The sequence below is a fragment of the Ictidomys tridecemlineatus genome, chromosome 4 (genome assembly GCF_052094955.1).
Source record: "Ictidomys tridecemlineatus isolate mIctTri1 chromosome 4, mIctTri1.hap1, whole genome shotgun sequence".
NCBI classification, from domain to species: Eukaryota; Metazoa; Chordata; class Mammalia; order Rodentia; family Sciuridae; genus Ictidomys; species Ictidomys tridecemlineatus.
The window spans coordinates 29,290,312-29,305,551 of record NC_135480.1 but is presented as its reverse complement, the minus strand read 5'-3'; the positions used below and the strand labels follow the sequence as shown (position 1 = coordinate 29,305,551).

Below are 15,240 nucleotides of genomic sequence, written 5' to 3'. Positions count from 1 at the left end.
TTAAACTCCTTTTGAAAGTATTTTTATTTTGGACCTCCTATTAACTCAATAACTAAGGAGCATATGGAAAATAATGATAAGTACATTGCATTCATGGAGTTTTTCCTATTGCTAGGAAGACAACTAATGCTTCACATACATTTGTCTCATTGAATCCTTCAACCAGCCCTATTATTTCCCATTTTTAGAGAGGACATTGCTATTAGCAAGGCTAAATGACTTGCCAAGGTCACTTAGTATAGGCAAGGCTAATACTTAAGCCCAGGTCTGTGTCATTCAGATCTTGGGTTCTGATGGATGTTCTACATACACACCCAGAGCATCTGGCAGAGGAAGACCAGGGTTAAATCGTACAGCTAACCTAACTGGAAGATAGTCTACCAACTCCAAAATCAAGTTTCCTAAAACTACCTAAAATGGCATCTAAGTTTTAAACCTGCACCTGAGATTAATTAGCACTTTGGTTTGTGTTTTTGTTTTGTTTTGTTTTGTTTTTTTCAGAATTTCACTTTTCTAAATTAATTTTTTATGTTTTTATTTGTGCACTATAATTATGCAAAATAGTGAGGTTCATTGTGACATTCACATATGCTAGTCCTTAGCCTCCCTTGGAAGTCTCAATTCTGTTGTATGGACTGAGAGACCAGCACTTCAAAAGTTACCCATATTCTGGAATTCCCAAATTCACCCTGACATTCTGACCGAGACCTTTTCTTCTGACTATGATTGAATTTTTCAACCTTTGCCCTAGACACTTGAAACACATAGTATTCTACTATAGGTGGGATCGGGCAAAGAATATCAATCCCACTCCAACCAGCATCTCTATAAACTGGCAATATAAGTCCTGGAAGTAAAACTAGTCAAAAGGTAAGACCATCCTAACTGCTTCTGATTCAAATAGGTAGCACAAAAAAACAGGCTCAATGAAAGCAATGTGCACATTGTTCCAGATTCAGACTCTTAGAGAGAGGGACGTTCAACTAAGAGCACCACAGAGGGAATTTTAGACAGAGAGAGAGGCTAGATTTCCAATCTATTTTCAAAGAATTATTGAAACTTGGAGGGAACTCTAATAAATATTAAGTAATTCTTTGAGATAAAGTTGCTTCCAGAAAGAATCCCTTTCTTAGGACAAATATTATACTGGCAATTTGTTGGTATATTCCAGGAATTTAGCCTGGGATCCAAAAAATTTACCTTTCCTCAGTCTATACTCAAAGGACTTAAAAACATCATACTACAGGGACACAGCCACATCAATGTTTATAGCAGCACAATTCACAATAGCTAAACTGTGGAACCAACCTAGATGCCCTTCAGTAGGTGAATGGATTTTTTTAAAATGTGGCATATATACACAATGGAATATTACTCAGCAATAAAATAGAATAAAATCATGGCATTTGCAGGTAAATGGAATTTGCGTTGGAGAAAATAATGCTAAGTGAAGTTAGCCACCCCCAAAAAACCAAATGCCAAATGTTTTCTCTGATATAAGGAGGCTGATTCATGGTGAGGTAGGGAGGGGGAGCATGGAAGGAATAGATGAATTCTAGATAGGGCAGAGGGATGGGATGGTAAGAGAGGGGGCAGGGGGTTAGCAAGGATGGTAGAATGTGATGGACATCATCATCCAAAGTACATGTATGAAGACTCAAATTGGTGTGGACATACTTTATATACAACCAGAAAAATGAAAAATTGTGTTATATATGTATAATAAAAATTGAAATGCATCCCACTGTCTTTTATTTTTAAAAAATCAATTTAAAAAAATAAAATAAAATGCATTACAGCCAGGCAAAATGGTGCATGCCTGTAATCCCAGCGGCTTGGGAGTCTGAAGCAGGAGGATCACAAGTTCAAAGCCAGCCTCAGCAAAAGCCATGTTCTAGGCAACTCAGTAAGCTCTTGACTCTAAATTAAAATACAAAATAGGGCTGGATGTGGCTCAGAGGTTGAGAGCCCATGAGTTCGATCCCCATACCCCCCCCCAAAAAAAATAAAATGCATTACAGATAATTTTTTTTTTTTTTTGGTACCAGGGATTGAACGCAAGGGCACTGAGCCACATCTCCAGCCCTTTGAGACAGGGTCTCCCTAGTTGCTGAGGGCCTTACATAGTTGCTGAGGCTGGCTTTGAACTCACAATCCTCCAGCCTCAGCCTCCCAAGCCATTGGGATTACAGTTATGCACCACCGCACCCAGCAAAAACAACATTTTTGAAGGCTTATTCACATTTGCTGGCCATTGCCACCACCACTGCCTCTGGAAGGGACATGGGTCATGCTGTGTGTGGATGGCCTGGGCTTCATCCAGGAGAGAAGCGAGCTCAAAGGGTGGATAGAAACCTCCCAGGGCCAACAATCCGGGATGAACAGATGTCCACAACCCAGCAGATGGAAACATAGCTTTGCTTTATAGTCTTGCCTAGAAAGCCCGCTGGCCCCACGCCTTCCAAAACTCAGATTCCAACAAGATGAACTTTAGTCCTTGTACAGTGAAACTGTAAAACCGTGTGCATTAGCGACAGAGCTGGTTCCGGGTCTACTTACGCATGCAGTCTCCTCCATACCAGCCGGCTCTGCATTCTGCACAGTAGAAGCCCTTCACGTAGAAGTCGTCCAGGGTGCCCCCCCACGAGCCATTCCGGCAGCTCTTGCAGTTTTCAAAAATGGTACAACCTGAAACATTTCCAAGAAGATTCTCAGACTCCATGCTTGCAGGTTCTGATGGTCCGCATGAGAGACACACCTGCACCTGGCTCTCATGGGACATCAGGACAGAGAAAGGTAGCACAGTCCTTAGGAAAAGCTGGAAAATGCCAGGTTTATCAGGATTTATCTAGAGAGTTTAGAACTGATTCGAACTGTCTTCCCAGTTAGTGGCTGATATTTAAGGTAACATGAAATCGCTTAGAGTAAAAGAGAATCAATCAATATAGTGTTATTTTTTTGTCCTTATATAAATATTTCACGTTAACTGTGAAATTATTTAGAAAATTATGACAAGCAAAAAGAATTCAATAATAATACTAATAATAATAAAAACCTTTAAATCCTAACATCTAGCTAGGTGCAATGGCACATGTCTATAATCCCAACAACTCCGGAGGCTGAGGCAGGAGGACCACAAGTTTAAGGCTAACCTGAGCAATTTAGTGTGACTCAGGGAGCCGGGCATGGTGGCAGCACATGCTTATAATCCCAGCTGCTCCAGAGGCTGAGGCAGGAGGATGGCGAGTTCAAAGCCTCTAAATAAAAGTCTCTAAATGAAATATTATTTAAAAAGGACTGGGGATGTTGCTCAGGGGTTAAACACACCTGGGTTCAATCCTCAGTCCAAAAAAATAAAAATAAAAATTACTAAGAGAGCTGAGGGATATAGTTTAGTGGCAAAGTGCCTCTTGGTTTAATCCCAGCAAAACACACACACACACACACATACACACACACACACACACACACACATATCCTGTGACCTAGAGAATTCTACCGCTAATACTTTCTCTGCCTGCATACACATCGATCATTTTAAAAGCTAGACTTGTAACTACATACTGCCCATTCTCTTTTTATAATTCCCCTTTAATTGAATAACAGATAGTAAATGTCTTCTTGTGCCGTTAGACACTCTTTCTTCTATCTTTCTATACCCAGAGTTTGCCTCTGGAAACACCCCAAGGCCTGACATAATTCTCACCCTCAAAAGTGCCAGGCAGCCCCACCAGCAAGCCGCGCAGCACAGGGGCCGAGCAATTCCCAGGCAGAAATCTTTCAAAATTATGGCCTCTTGAGTGGCTAGGGATAATGAGGAAAGGTATAAATAATTCCCACCCATTTATCAAAAACAGAGCTAATTTCTGAGTCTGCCATTGTCCAGCTTGGGGTTCTGGAGCCAATTCTTTAAGGTCCTCAGGCCTTACAGCCCGCATCTGTCAAACTGGGATTAAAAACTGGATCTGCCTCTTAGGATTGTTTAAAAGTAAACGAGCACAGGTAAAGTGCAGCGCACACAGTAAGAACTCCCGAGGTGAGACTGTTTCTATTCTGCTTCCCCGTGATCCCACTGGCTTATCCCTGCGATGGCCCATGTCAGGCTTAATTTTCACTTCCTGTGACCCGTCTTCCTATAACAGACTCAAGTCAAGATCATGTCTTGCTCAATATTGTATCCTCAGCCCCTCATACCGTGCTGGCACCTAGCAAGTGCTCAATAAATATTACTTGAGTGGCTGAGTGAACAAATGAGTGTCTCATGAACTGCTCCCGATAGCCAGCAAGTCTTTCAGCATCCGAGAGCTTCTTTGCTGTCAGCTGAAATTAGGTTTTTATTGACCTGTAATGTGTGTGTGTGTGTGTGTGTGTGTGTGTTCCACAGAAGAGACGTGTAGCCCTCTTTCCACACTATGCTGAGTTTCCTTTCCCTCCTTCTGGAGAAGACGAATTGCTAATATGATTCATCAAATTCCAGTAAGTCATATGGCACGTGACGGAGTCCCATGGTACGGTACCACTGTGCCTTCCAAAAGCCACCCCCCACCCGCCTGCTCACGTGCCAAGCTCCTCTTTAAATCCCTATTCACCAGGCTACAGAGGAGGTAAATGGACTCAGAACCTCCCTCCCTCCCTCAGTGGCCCTGCCAAGTCTATTTCTTGGCACAGCAAGTCAGGGTCCTTAAGATACAAGCCACAAAAACCAGTCTAGTGATTAAGATGAACAAGGCCATGATCAAAGACAGGAGGTAGCACACAGATTGCCACAGGACCCGCTGCAGGGCTGCCCAGCCTAGAACCACATCGGCCCACTGAGGACCACAGTGCTGCTAGATGCTGCTGGATGTCACACTGCCATCCCTGTCATTGGTGTCCCTGGACCTTTATGGTCCTGCACCACCACCACCAGCAAAGAAATGCTCATTTCTACCTAAATAACGATAGAAATGCCAACTAAAGTCACACTGGATTCCGTGTTCCACCTATGAGACTGGCAAAAATTCAAAATGACACATTCTGTTGTAAGGCTTTGAAAAAAAAAACAGTATCCTCACACACTGCTGGAATGAAGGCCAAATGTACAGAAAACTATTTGGCAAAGGCCGGGAAATGACATATGCGCTCCCAAGGGACCCGCTGACCCCTCTGCTAGCATTGTACCTCCAGGACACACTTACAAGATACTAACTGATGTGTGCGAAGTGTATTCACTGCCCATACAGTGACCATCCCTAATCTGAAAACTGAGGTCCAAACTGCTCTAAAATCCAAAATGTTTTACGCTTTGTCATGACACCACAAGCAGAAAATTCCACATCTGACCTCCTGTGACTGGCAGCAGCCAAAAATGTGGGCATACTGAAAATATTTTGTAACATTACCTTCAGGCTGGGTAAAGGGTGTATACAAAACATGTAGACCCAAGCATTACAAAATCAAAACAAATCGAAAATACTTCTGGTCCCAAGGGTTTTGGAGAAGGGATATACAACTTATAATAACAAAAGTTTAGGAACAACCCAAAAGTTCATAAATGATGGTCACCCATACAATGCAGTTATAGCAACTGTGAAAAAGAAAAGAAAAAGAAAGAAAAGTGAAGATGGCTTTATATTGATATGGAGTGAGCTCTAGCTTTTCATGAGAAAAGGAAGATAGCATTGTTTATGGTAAAATATCTTTTGTGTGAAATGGGGAAAGATATATATATATATATAATACACACACACACACACACACACACACACAATATATGTTTTTTCAAACATGGAAAACAGTAAGCCACTCTATACATCAAATAGGTGGTGGTACTAGGGATTGAACCCAGGACAGCCAGGACAGCTTCATGCATGCTAGGCTAAGGCTCTACCACTGAGCTACTCCCAAGTAGCTGGGATTACAGGCACCACCCCTAGCTACCTCAATTGATTTTGATTGGGAAGGCATCTAGAGATTGAACCCAGGGCCTCGCACATGCTAGGCAAGCACCACCAAGCTACAATCCCAAACCCAACATAGATTTTTTTTAATGTAGTATTTTCATTGCACATGCCTCATGGGACATAGTCTAAGGTCAATATTAATCATAAAGAAATCATAACTTCATTCGGTGGTCCTATTGTTAGCATTAATAGTGCTGCTGTTAACTTTGCACAATTCTATTGTCATAAGATAAAGCCAATAAGTAATTAGGTTAGTATCAATAAGAAATAAGTCTTAGAGTTTTACAAAACCTTTAAAGAGGAACTAATACCAATACTTTTCAAGCTATTTCAGGAAATAGAAAAAGAGGGAGAACTTCCAAATTCATTCGACGAGGCCAACATCACCCTGATTCCTAAACCAGACAAAGACACTTCAAAGAAAGAAAACTACAGACCAATATCTCTAATGAACCTAGATGCAAAAATCCTCAATAAAATTCTGGCGAATCGGATTAAAAAACACATCAAAAAAATTGTGCACCATGATCCAGTAGGATTCATCCCTGGGATGCAAGGCTGGTTCAATATACGGAAATCAATAAATGTTATTCACCACATCAATAGACTTAAAAATAAGAACCATATGATCATCTCGATAGATGCAGAAAAAGCATTCGACAAAGTACAGCATCCCTTTATGTTCAAAACTCTCGAAAAACTAGGGATAACAGGAACTTACCTCAACATTGTAAAAGTTATCTATGCTAAGCCTCAGGCTAGCATCATTCTGAATGGAGAAAAATTGAAGGCATTCCCTCTAAAATCTGGAACAAGACAGGGATGCCCTCTCTCACCACTTCTATTCAATATAGGCCTCGAAACACTGGCCAGAGCAATTAGACAAACGAAAGAAATTAAAGGCATAAAAATAGGAAAAGAAGAACTTAAATTATCACTATTTGCAGATGACATGATTCTATACCTAGCAGACCCAAAAGGGTCTACAAAGAAACTATTAGAGCTAATAAGTGAATTCAGCAAAGTGGCAGGATATAAAATCAACATGCATAAATCAAAGGCATTCCTGTATATCAGCGACAAATCTTCTGAAATGGAAATGAGGACAACACTCCATTCACAATATCCTCAAAAAAAAAAATACTTGGGAATCAACCTAACAAAAGAGGTGAAAGACTTATACAATGAAAACTACAGAACCCTAAAGAGAGAAATAGAAGAAGATCTTAGAAGATGGAAAAATATACCCTGTTCATGGATAGGCAGAATAAACATCATCAAAATGGCAATATTACCAAAAGTTCTCTATAGGTTTAATGCAATGCCAATCAAAATCCCAACGGCATTTCTTATAGAAATAGAGAAAGCAATCATGAAATTCATATGGAAAAATAAAAGACCCAGAATAGCAAAAACAATGCTAAGCAGGAAGTGTGAATCAGGCGGTATAGCAATACCAGACTTCAAACTATACTACAGAGCAATAGTAACAAAAACAGCATGGTACTGGTACCAAAATAGGCGGGTGGACCAATGGTACAGAATAGAGGACACAGAAACCAATCCACAAAACTACAACTATCTTATATTTGATAAAGGGGCTAAAAGCATGCAATGGAGGAAGGATAGCATCTTCAACAAATGGTGCTGGGAAAACTGGAAATCATATGCATCAAAATGAATCTGAATCCCTATCTCTCGCCATGCACAAAAGTTAACTCAAAATGGATCCAGGAGCTTGATATCAAATCAGAGACACGGCATCTGATAGAAGAAAAAGTTGGCTACGATCTACATACTGTGGGGTCGGGCTCCAAATTTCTCAATAGGACACCCATAGCACAAGAGTTAATAACTAGAATCAACAAATGGGACTTACTCAAACTAAAAAGTTTTTTTCTCAGCAAAAGAAACAATAAGAGAGGTAAATAGGGAGCCTACATCCTGGGAACAAATCTTTACTCCTCACACTTCAGATAGAGCCCTAATATCCAGAGTACACAAAGAACTCAAAAAATTAGACAATAAGACAACAAATAACCCAATCAACAAATGGACCAAGGACCTGAACAGACACTTCTCAGAGGAGGACATACAATCAATTAACAAGTACATGAAAAAATGCTCACCATCTCTAGCAGTCAGAGAAATGCAAATCAAAACCACCCTAAGATACCATCTCACTCCAGTAAGATTGGCAGCCATTATGAAGTCAAACAACAACAAGTGCTGGTGAGGATGTGGGGAAAAGGGTACACTTGTTCATTGTTGGTGGGACTGCAAATTGGTGCAGCCAATTTGGAAAGCAGTATGGAGATTTCTTGGAAAGCTGGGAATGGAACCACCATTTGACCCAGCTATTCCCCTTCTCGGTCTATTCCCTAAAGACCTAAAAAGAGCATGCTACAGGGACACTGCTACATCGATGTTCATAGCAGCACAATTCACAATAGCAAGACTGTGGAACCAACCTAGATGCCCTTCAATAGACGAATGGATAAAAAAAATGTGGCATTTATACACAATGGAGTATTACTCTGCATTAAAAAATGACAAAATCATAGAATTTGGAGGGAAATGGATGGCATTAGAGCAGATTATGCTAAGTGAAGCCAATCCCTAAAAAAACAAATGCCAAATGTCTTCTTTGATATAAGGAGAGTAACTAAGAACAGAGTAGGGACGAAGAGCATGAGAAGAAGATTAACATTAAACAGGGATGAGAGGTGGGAGGGAAAGGGAGAGGGAAGGGAAATTGCATGGAAATGGAAGGAAACCCTCAGGGTTATACAAAATTACATATAAGAGGAAGTGAGGGGAAAGGGAAAAATAATACAAGGGGGAGAAATGAATTACAGGAGGGGGTAGAGAGAGAAGAGGGGCGGGGAGGGGAGGGGGGATAGTAGAGGATAGGAAAGGCAGCAGAATACAACAGACACAAATATGGCAATATGTAAATCAATGGAAGTGTAACTGATGTGATTCTGCAATCTGTATACAGGGTAAAAATGGGAGTTCATAACCCACTTGAATCAAAGTGTGTAATATGATATATCAAGAACTATGTAATGTTTTGAACACCAACAATAAAAAAAAAGAAAGAAGTCTTAAGATGAGAAAAAATTAAAGACATAAATAATCTTGAACATCACATAGATTCATTTATTTATTTTTTAGTTTTAGGTGGACACAAAATCTTTATTTTATTTTTATGTGGGGCTGAGGATCAAACTCAGTGCTTCACATGTGCTGGGTAAACACTCTACCACTGAACCAGAACCCCAGCCCCTCACATAGATCCATTTGAAAAAAAAAAAAAAACAGATTTGTCGGGGCTGGGGTTGTGGCTCAGTGGTAACGCACTTGCCTAGCATGCATGACACACTGGATTCGAGTCTCAGCACTACATACAAATAAATAAATAAATAAAATGGTCCATCAACAACTAAAAAATATTTAAAAAAAAAAACAGATTTGTTAGCTCCCTCCACTGGGGAAAAAAAAATCCACCTATTAACAATGACGATCCAATTATCAGAAACACTCCTGAGGTCCCAGACTGTGGTCTCGGGTCAGAGTTCCTTGAAGAAATGACTAATTCCAGATCTGGGCAGAAAATGTACAAGTCTGAAATGCCTTGTCTTGGAAGAATCAAAGAAACCTACAACCAGTGTGGTCATGTCAGAAGCACACAGAAGGGCATGAGGGAGCGTCCAGTGTCGTAAGACTGGAGGTGCATGGGTTAAAATGGATCCTGACTGACAGTGATTCAATTGCACACATAAATAAAAATGGAGAATTTCTTAATGACACACAGAGAATCCCCTTTCATCAACGGTGACTGCCGAGGGCATCCGCACTCACTCTTCCATAATTTAGTTTTAAAAGACGGCCTTTCTTCTTCTTCTTGCCTTTCCTTTCAGGGTAACCAAAAGGTTAATTGGGATAGTCTTTCATTGGTTAGAACCAGTGATCAGTCCCAGCGTCATGGTTGCAGATTTGGCTGCCTCCTACATGATGGGACAGGAGCCCCCGTGCACCATCTACGTACGCACGGTTCTCTTGCCTATCAGACAGCTGACCTCAGGTCATCTTGTAACAGCAGAGTCCGTGCTAGTGGTTAGACAAAAGTAACCACAAGGCTTTTGAAAATACTGAAAATTGTTCAAGGACTCCCATACCACTGCCAAGGACACCTAGTAGAGAGACCCAGGCTTTACTCTCAAATTTTCCAAGAATATTGGAAGGCATTACTCAACCATTTCCCTGCAAACCACACTCACCCATCAGGAAATTGGGGCAGTGGATTTCTTTTCTGGAAACAAAGGTACAAAAGTTATGCTGAAGTCACTCCTAACTTAAAGCCCAGCATGACTCTCTTCCAAGGAGAAAGGACTTAGAAGGATCATTTGCAGACTTGAGCCCCGTTTTCTTTCCTCTTCCATAGCTTTGCATGAAACGAAGTCCCTGGCAGAAATGGGCCTCATTCTCTGTTTTTGAAAGAAGTGGAAATGCAGAAATGAGAGAAATTCCCAAAGCCCATTTTTTGTATCCTTGCATTCATCAGCCTTTGGAAAGCTCATTTGAAAATCTCAATGTCCAGGTCAGGGTGTGGCTCAGTGGTAGAGCGCTTGCCCAGCATGCGTGAGGCACTGGGTTCCATCCCCAGCACCACATAAAAATAAAAAAATAAAGGTATTGTGTCCATCTACAACTAAATTTTTAAAAAAAAAAAAGAAAAGAAAGAAAAAGAAAAAAATAGAAAAGAAAATCTCAATGTCCTTCTTCTGACCTGGCCTAAACGGGGAAAGGTGAGACTGCAGGAGGTGTCAGAAGCATAAGGTGGCAATACTTCCATGCTTTTCAAGCATCAGGAAAATGCTCAATGAGGTTTCCAATCACATTGGAAACATTATGCACTATGTCGGTCAGTCCACCTTGGCTCCTACCCAGCTGAGATCTTCAACGCAGTTATCAAATCTACAACCGTTAAAAAGAACATCACCCAGCCATAAAGAAAACTAAAATTATGGCATTTACCAGTAAATGGATAGAACTGGAGACTATCATGCTAAGTAAAATAAGCCAATCCACAAAAAAACCAAAGACTAAATGTTCTCTCTGATACTGTGGATGCTAACACCCAATGAGAGGAGCAGGGAATAGAAGTTCATTGGAATAAAAATTCAAGGGGAATGAAGGGAAGGGTGGGGGATAGGAATAGGAAAGACAGCAGAATGAATCCGACATCACTTTTCTATGTTCACATATGAATACACGACGGGTGAAACTCCACATCACGTACGGCCACAAGATTGGGAAGTTATACTCCATGTACGGATATGTCAAAGTACACTCTACTGTCGTGTATATCTAAAGAGAACAAAGAAGCCAAAAGAACATCTCAGTCCCCTCTATGGTGGGGGCAGGAGAGAGTGGTGGTACAAAAGTCAGGTTCAGCTTTATATAAAGGCAAAAAATGGGCGGGGGGGGGCACACAAGGGCCTGGGAAGGTCCCATCCCACCCAAAGACACTCTCCTATGACTGGACCACCTCCCAGCTGTCCTGCTCAGAGCTAAGAGCATCCTCCTTGACTTTTGCTCTTTCCTTCCCCTCTGTCCTTCTCTACCCAGCCAACCCAGGATGACCCAGATCCCTCCACCTCTCTCTACCCATCCGACTTTTACCTTTATTAAGGTCCTCTTATTTCTCTCCTGCCTCAAGTCATATCCCACCTCTTCTTTAAAAGATCTCCAAGGCTGGTCAGGAGCAGTAGTGTAAGCCTATAATCCCAGCGACTCAGGAGGCTGAGACAGGAGGATCATGAGTTTGAGGCCAAACTCAGCAACTTAGTGAGGACCCATTTCAAAAATTTTAAAATGTTCTCTTTTCTTATTATTAATATTATTTGGGGCATGTAGCTTAGTGGTAAAGCACCCCAGGTTCAATCCCTGACATCCCCCAACACACACACACACACACACACACACACACACACACTTCCAAAGCTAGCAAAATATCTTCAGGATTTAGCTTAAAATTCATAGCCTGGCTTGCAAAACCCTTCTGGATCTGCCCCCCCCCCCCCCGCTGCCCCCATTTCTTCCTTCAGATTTCATCCTCCTCTTGTTGACTGTCTCTCTCCTTCTCTCCACATCTCTCATCACACATGGTTTCTCCTAATTGCAGACCCAGCGAATTGCAATTCCTAAAACCTCATGCTTGCTCTTGCCCCAGGGCCTTGGCACATGCTATACCCAATGCCCTAGGCCCTTTGCATTTTGTCACTTCCATCCTCAGCGTACTCATCACTTTCTCTAATAAGTCTCCCCTGATCTTCCCTCTAGGAAGGGACATGCTGCCACAGTCCCCTGGGCATCTCTGTCATGGCACTTGTGTGGCACCTACACAGCACAGTATTGTAGCTGCCTGTCCTCCATCTCCCCCATCAGGGTCCGAGTTCTGCAAATGCCAGAACACATCTTTTCTTTTTTTAATCTCTATTTCCGGTAACTGACCTGGTATATAGAGTGGAGTTCACAGATGTGCAACGTTAACACTGAGAAGAGTACAAACCCCTCTACTCCCTTGCCCGTAGTGGGAACCGGCTGGCTTGTGTCCCTTTTAATAATCCTGGCACCACCGAGGGCCGCCTGCAGGACCCCGAAGGCCACCTGGGCTGGTGGCCGGGCGCTCACCTGGGTGGATGAGGCAGGAGTCACACTCGTTCTCCTCGTTCCTGCAGCAGGGGATGGTGTAGCCCACCACCTCCTTCTTCCCGGGGCAGACGCACTCAATCTGGTCGTACTCGCAGCACTCGCGACACATGATGTTCCACTCGGCTCCAGGGCAGGCTTCGTTGATGACCGTGTACTCTGAAACGGAAAACCAACGGGCCACCGTGGGTCCTGGCAGGAAGGGACAGACCTGGGAACACTCTGCTGTCAGGAGGCCACCGCGTCCCGTGTGCGAGAAGACCGTGGGATTCTTCCTGGGCCAGGGTCTCGCAAGTGAGACCACCTACCCCAGGGGTGTTCAGAGCCATGCACTCAACACAGAGGAAACTTGTTATAAGGGCTATTCAACTATTTTGATAGAATGGTGGCGGGGAACAGGGTACTGAGGATTGAACTCAGGGAGACTCAAACACTGAGCCTCATCCCCAGCCCTTTTTTGTATTTTATTCAAAGGCAGGGTCTCACTGAGTTGCTAAAGCTGGCTTTGAACTTGTGATCCTCCTGCCTCAGCCTCCCCATCTACCGGGACTATAGGTCTGGGCCACTGGGCCTGTTTTTTTTAATAGAATTTTTATTTCAAAAAATCATGTTCAGCAATATATCATCTAAATATATTGACAGTAGAACATGTATGCAATTTACAAAAACATACACATTTCTTAGGTGTCTGTGTTCATTTTATTTATTTATTTATTTTTTTTCAGTGCTGGGGATGGAACCCGGGGCCTCATGCATGCTGGGCAAACTCTCTACCCACTGAGCTACACCTCATTTCTATTTTTGTTGGAGTATTTTTATAGTTGCGTAGATTGTGCACTGAACAACTCCAGGGGAAATCATTCAACTGCGGAACTATAGGATGCAGCGCAGTCATGGTGCCATGAAAAAAAAGTTCGGAGACTGCTTTGTAGATGAGCCCGTTCAAGTGCAAGGCTGATGGCCAAGTACAGACTAGGTTATTGCTTCCAAACTTGGCTCTTCCATTTTGCGGCATGCCAAGTTTGTAGTATCTTCAAAGCTAAAACCAACAGAAAAGACAAAAGTACCTTAATTAGTATGTTTGGGAGAATTTCAATGTTTTACAAGGGTGAACTCATTAACCCAACTTCATTCAATTCCCCGAGTACAACTGAGCATTCTTTCCCGTGAGAAAGCAATGTTCTCTTTTGGGGTGGGATTTTTTTTTCCTTTCTTGTTTTTTATTTTCTTTTTTGATATTTATATACCTTAAGTAAAAAAGAAAACCATCTGGAAAAATCTTGAAGAGGAATCGGTTGGAGGTTGTGCAGAGGAAGTCAGACAAAAACCTTCTAGCTTTGATTTGCTTTGTGCCCCACTCTCCATTTCTAAAAAAAAAAAAAAAAAATCCTTGCACAAAGATGATGATTAAAGCAGAAAGGGGTCAGATATTTGGGGAAGATAGTGAATGTGGCCAAGGTCCTGTGAAGCCTTCCACAGAAGGATCAGGCAGAGATCCCGAGATGCTTCACAGGCCAATAAAAACAAACCCTAGTGTCTGTGGGGATCTCTAAACCCTTGACTCCAGAATTTAGTTTTCTATTTGCCTCCCCTAAACTTGGAATTCTGACACAAGGTTGATCACTCCTAAGTCTGCCAAGTGCAACCGCTTAAAGAAACTATCACCATCTATTCTCAGTCTCGGGTCATAAGAAGATTCTAATAGCATGAAAAGGAACCACCCAGATGATGGACAGTTTCTTAAATTGGATGAGTCTAGTTTTATGAAAAATTTACTTTCTTTCATCATTTTGGACAAATATCATTGAACCAGCAATGACCCTCACCCTGGCTTTAGATTGGCACAGGTCATCACAGCCTGGTCACTGTTGAGATTTTGCTTCCCTCTCCATTCCATGAGCAACTTCAGAGAGTCCCCTGTAGTCACAGGGGGACTCACTAGCTGAGCTTACAGGCTTCGTTACCTGCCAAAGCGGCTGACCTCTAAAATCTAGACAAGAACTGAATGTTTAAAAGAGAGAAAACAGAATAAAAGCATAGATGTGAGTTCCCACGAGTCTAGATTTGTTTTTGGAAATGACACAGAAAGCACGAACAACAACCAAAAATTAGATAAGTTCAACTTCATCAAAATTAAAACCCCTTTAGCATCAAAGACATTACGGAGAAAGTGAAAAGACTGACCACAGAACGAGAGAAAATATTTGCACATCATTTATCCGGTAAGTTTAGCATTCAGAACATTGCAAAAACAACTCTTACAACTCAGCCACAAAGAGACCAATTTAAAAATGGGCAAGTGGCTTGAACAGAGATACAAGGGGTAAGTAAACCAGCCCAGAAGAAGATGTTCAACATCATAGGTCATTTAGGAAACGCAAATCAATGCTACAATGAGATAGTACTTACTGCGATGGCTATGATCCAAAAAAATTATTCTAAAGTGTTGGCAAAGACGTAGAGAAACTAAAACTCTCCTACATTGTGGATAGAAAAGTCAATGATGCTACTGCTGTGGAAAGCAATGTAGTGGTTCCTTTAAAAGTTAAACACTAAATCACTACATGACCCAGCAATTCTA

General features: G+C 41.9%; 1 protein-coding gene across 2 annotated transcripts in view; it reads right to left on the bottom strand.

The window, feature by feature from the left end:
- Pamr1 (peptidase domain containing associated with muscle regeneration 1) overlaps window positions 1–15,240 on the bottom strand; it is a 79,894-nt gene that overhangs the window by 45,401 nt on the left and 19,253 nt on the right. For both annotated transcript variants that reach the window (XM_021727799.3, XM_005327401.5), the window contains exons 2-3: window positions 12,642–12,818; window positions 2,560–2,688 (exon numbers count right to left, since the gene is read on the bottom strand). In XM_021727799.3, the coding sequence (XP_021583474.2) occupies window positions 2,560–2,688; window positions 12,642–12,818 (306 nt within the window). The remainder of the gene's footprint in view (window positions 1–2,559; window positions 2,689–12,641; window positions 12,819–15,240) is intronic.